Genomic DNA, 4,411 nt, shown 5'->3' with positions numbered 1-4,411 from the left:
TATTTTTTCCAACATATTATAGCAACCATAAAGTATTATTTTAATTTTACTATAATTTTATTTGACGATCATGGTCCACTGTATAACAACTAACGTGTCTCAATTTATAGACATATTGGATCTAAGGCTAATCCATCCCTGTAATTTTGGTACTTTAAAGAAGACATGCATGACATATTTTTGTATAAAATGATTTTTATTTTTTTTCTTTGCTTACATGTCTTGCAAATTTTCTTTTCTTGAACGCTGGCAAAGGACACAAAATTGTAGCTTTTGACGTTATTTGGACGTTGTTGTTGTTGTTGTTGTTGTTGTTGTTGTTGTTGTTGTTATTATTATTATTATTATTGTATATTTTAGTTGTAATTAAAGTATGAAATAGGGACAGATGAAATACGCAACTAAAAGGATCGTGACAACAAAATTACACTCAAGTAGGGGTTTCTATAGAACATTTTTGGAGTCCAACAGATACCTGTGAGGGCAAATGATACCTTTATTGTGTTGATTCCAAAGAAGGCCAAACCAGAAGCTATGATAGGTTCTAAGAGATAATGACGGGAGATTTCTAGCGGCAGTATGAATGGATCTATTAAAAATGTACATTGTATTCATGAGAGACGAGTACAAATGTACTTTTTGTTATAATGTACACAGCATTATGTGGACTATGGTCCACACAATAATTTGTCATTTTTTTCTTCCCAAGTTGAATCCTTAATCTCAAGAGTCCATTACGTTCCGACTCGATAGAACATCTAGGGGTATATAAATCATGGTAATTCAATTGAATTTATATTCTTGATAAGACGTTTCAAACTTTACCTTGTGACCAACTGAGTTGTCTTATGTATACCTCAAGACCCCAATTTGTCACGGTTGTTTAGTTTTAGTGTCAATTGTCAAATGGGTCGTTTAGTCTAAACTGTAACTTTGCGAAAATAAAAAAAATAATAATAAAAACCTATATGCAGGAGGAACGCAAACACGGGATTACTCATTACTCAACCCCTTTGGAAGCTGTAATCTGAAGGTAGCGGCTCCGGCCATGGAAGAATTCGAGTTCCACCGCCTTCTCGAGCACTTCGCGGTCGTTCGTACTCGCGATTACCACGTAAACCACCTTACCACTCTCTGTTATCATGCACGCCACGTACTCTGATCTTCGTGCAGGTTGGGCTATATCGACGTTCCCTGATTCCGGAGTCTAGATCAAATTTGGTTTCAGATTACACAGAAATGCAAAATTAGTGTCTGATACATTTATAAAATTTGCATCTTTTTATACTTTTGTTTTCGCTTCTGAGCTTTGTACGTCCCGCAGTATGAATCTGAGATGAAGCTATCAGCGTCGTTGTCATCGCGAAACTTGGAGGCGTCGAAGTCATCGAAGAATTTGACGTCGTCGAAGTCGTCGAAGAATTTTGAGGCATCAAAGTCTTCTCGAAATTTGGACTCGTCAAAATCGTCGAAGAAACTGATGCCATCAAAATCGCAGCGAAATTTTACGCCATCAAGATCATCCAGAAATTTGGCGTCATCAAGATCATCTAGAAAGTTGACATCAAAATCATTGCGAGAGCTTGTGGTAAACAGAGAATATCCATTAGATGTCAAGTTTGATTTATAGGTTTATGGAGTTCTAATATCAAAGAGTTCATTCTCAGGAAAAGATGAATAAAGGGGATATGAAGGAAATCGACAGCAATGGTATTATATTTTTTCTGCATTAAGCTTTTATACCTTTTCAATAGACTGGAAAATGCCTATTTTTTGTTCATTTTACTTATTACGGGGTGTTTGGTAAATAGCATTTAGCATTAAGTGATTGTAGAAAGATTATTGGTAAATTAGTTCTTAGTGGATAGTTGATTACATGCAAAATGACTTTCTCAAAAAGTTGATCGAAATTTTTTTGAATTTTAGTGTTTTGGAGTAATAAGTTGTTATAAATGCTAATTAATCAAACACTTATATTGATTGTTTAACCAAGTCAAATAGTTAATAGTGGTCAAATAAGCCAAAATTGGTTGATAAGCTATTTTACCAAACAGGGCCGTAACATAATTCAAATGTATCAGTGCAAAGAAGTTGCACACTGATTTGTGTTGCTCCAGTACAATTCTCAAGTGTTATGTGGATCCAGAAACACTGGGTGCAGACCTGTAATTTATATTCATATTTTAATTAGTTTTTGTCTCATATGGTTGAGATTTTTGGTTAACTAGATTGATTGCCATGTAACAGATTCATTTTGGGACAAACTGAAGCAAGCTGCTCAGAAACAGGTTTGTCTAGTTATTCTTGTTTTGTTTATTTCCTTGATTATTGATGTCAAGCCTACCCTTGTTATTTAATGCAGAGAACTAGACCAGTGCATCCTTTTCTAGCTGATAGGGAAATTTACTTGAATGGGCTGTGACTAGCTCTTTATAAGCAATTTTTGCTACCTGATACATTTAGCATGAGTAACATTTTCCATTCTAGTTGCTAATTTGCTATGAATCTTCTGTTGGTTCATGGAGGCTCTCTAGCATGTGCAATGAGTTCACATTGTTAGTTGTTACAATAATATTAGATGGAATCTATATTGGCTACCACTTTCCTTTCTATAAATTTCAGATTTATACGGTTATACCATAATTTTTTCAACAGTGGGAACTTAGTTTCTTGCATCATTATATTCCTTTCAGTGGCTTGTTTCTTTTCAAGGCTCAAAACTCGTGTTGATATTGTAGCCACTTTCTTTCTTACTTTTCTGATATCAAGTTCAACTTGGGAGATGATTTTGGTCTAAAATCATATAGGTTTCATGGTTTCATTAGTCAAACATCAAATCCTACTTTGTGTAACGTGTCCATGTTGATAAACTACTGTACAAGACTCCCATATCCTAAACTTTATGGTTTTAATATAGTGTAACATTATAACTTAATTGTATATTCTTAGAAGTATGTAACTAGATTTATAGTAAACTAAAAGATGATGAAAGTTCAGAGGTATCACTACGGAGAAGTGATCATTATGCAGAAATACTTTCAGGATGCAACGTTGAGTCGTTTATTTGTAATGAATGTTGGAAAGCGAAGATACACGGTGACAATTCTTGTTTCATGTGGTTAAGTAAAGTTGAAGGAAGATGAAGTTGCCAAGATGATGAAATGATGGGTTTGAGCACTTTCAAGGAAAAAGAGAAGTGGATGAAGAATTAATTGTAGGATCTTTGAAGACTTTTCAGAGGAAATTAAAATCTCTGATGGTAGGTTATATGTCTTATGAAACATCTGGAAACCTTAATATTGCCATTCACAATAACTGCACCGAAAGAAGATTCTTCTTAAGTTCCCATGCTTAAGTGACTATTAGCTTTATGAAAGGAGTTGCTGATTGAAATACATAATTTTCCCAGGAAAAAAAAATGTTAACGTGAAACAAACATAGTCCATTTGATACCCCGGCCATCTACTTTCTTCATCAAGATGGATCAGTCTTTTGGGTAGGTCTACTTTTTATTGATGGTCGGGTTTTTGTTTCTTCTACATAGTGAAAAGGGTGAATACTTATTTATATACAAACTCTGCTGCTTATACCTAACGATTTTGATAGCTAAATTCTATATATATATTGTTATAAATAATATACATATCAAGTATTATTTGTGTGGGAGTCTTGCACAGATATCACTTGTGTAATCTTTTGTGTGTTAGAGCATCCCTAGCTCTCATTCTCATAACTCCAGTTAGTCGAGCAATTTTACAGGTTGGTGAAGAAGAAGCAGAAAAGTTCTGCAAGGCATTTCAAGAAGTTTATAAGAAACTTGTAAGTACGGTACAGCTTGTGAATGTCCTATCTCAGCTGTTTAGTTTACTGTTATTATTTGACGGAATCATCAGGTCGTTTCCTTCAATCCCGCTAGTAAATCTCTCTCATCTTTTCAACCATGGACCTTCTTTTTTGCTTTCAGGTGTATGAAGAACTGAGTTTGGATGCTGCTCGGAAGTTTCTAAGCTCATCACCATAAAAATATAGTAATGTTGTCCTCCTAGTCATGGGGCAACAATTCTGAAAACTGGTTATTGAAGTGTTATTCCCCCACTTCTTGTGTCCTAGGAACTGCATCAGAGCATTACCTGATTGCTGATGTTGTATAACGTTTTTAAACGGAAAAAAAAAAAAAAAGTTTTGTATTGCACGAACATCTACCATGGTTGTTTCACCCCTATTTATGTTATATTGTAATGCCTGGGTGATATTTTAGTATTGGAATAAAAGGTCAAATAGGCAAATCCAATTACATACCAAAATGCAAATAGGCTATCCAATTACATACCAAAATGCAATTAAGTCACTAGATTAAAAAAAAAAATACTACAATTAGGTCTCTGAACAACGCAAATTTATGCAATTTCAC

The 4,411-nt window shown here is 34.4% G+C and overlaps 1 protein-coding gene across 1 annotated transcript; it reads left to right on the top strand.

Annotated features, from left to right (window-relative positions):
• Positions 1–1,042: 1,042 nt before the first annotated feature.
• LOC115995566 lies at positions 1,043–4,196 on the top strand. The gene is made up of 6 exons (XM_031234631.1): positions 1,043–1,114; positions 1,325–1,588; positions 1,668–1,710; positions 2,248–2,288; positions 3,760–3,819; positions 3,965–4,196. The coding sequence occupies exons 1-6, from the start codon at positions 1,049–1,051 to the stop codon at positions 4,019–4,021; spliced, it is 531 nt and encodes a 176-aa protein (XP_031090491.1). The 5' UTR covers positions 1,043–1,048; the 3' UTR covers positions 4,022–4,196.
• Positions 4,197–4,411: the final 215 nt, after the last annotated feature.

The sequence above is a fragment of the Ipomoea triloba genome, chromosome 11, assembly GCF_003576645.1.
Source record: "Ipomoea triloba cultivar NCNSP0323 chromosome 11, ASM357664v1".
NCBI lineage: Eukaryota > Viridiplantae > Streptophyta > Magnoliopsida > Solanales > Convolvulaceae > Ipomoea > Ipomoea triloba.
This window is presented reverse-complemented; position numbering and strand designations above follow the sequence as displayed.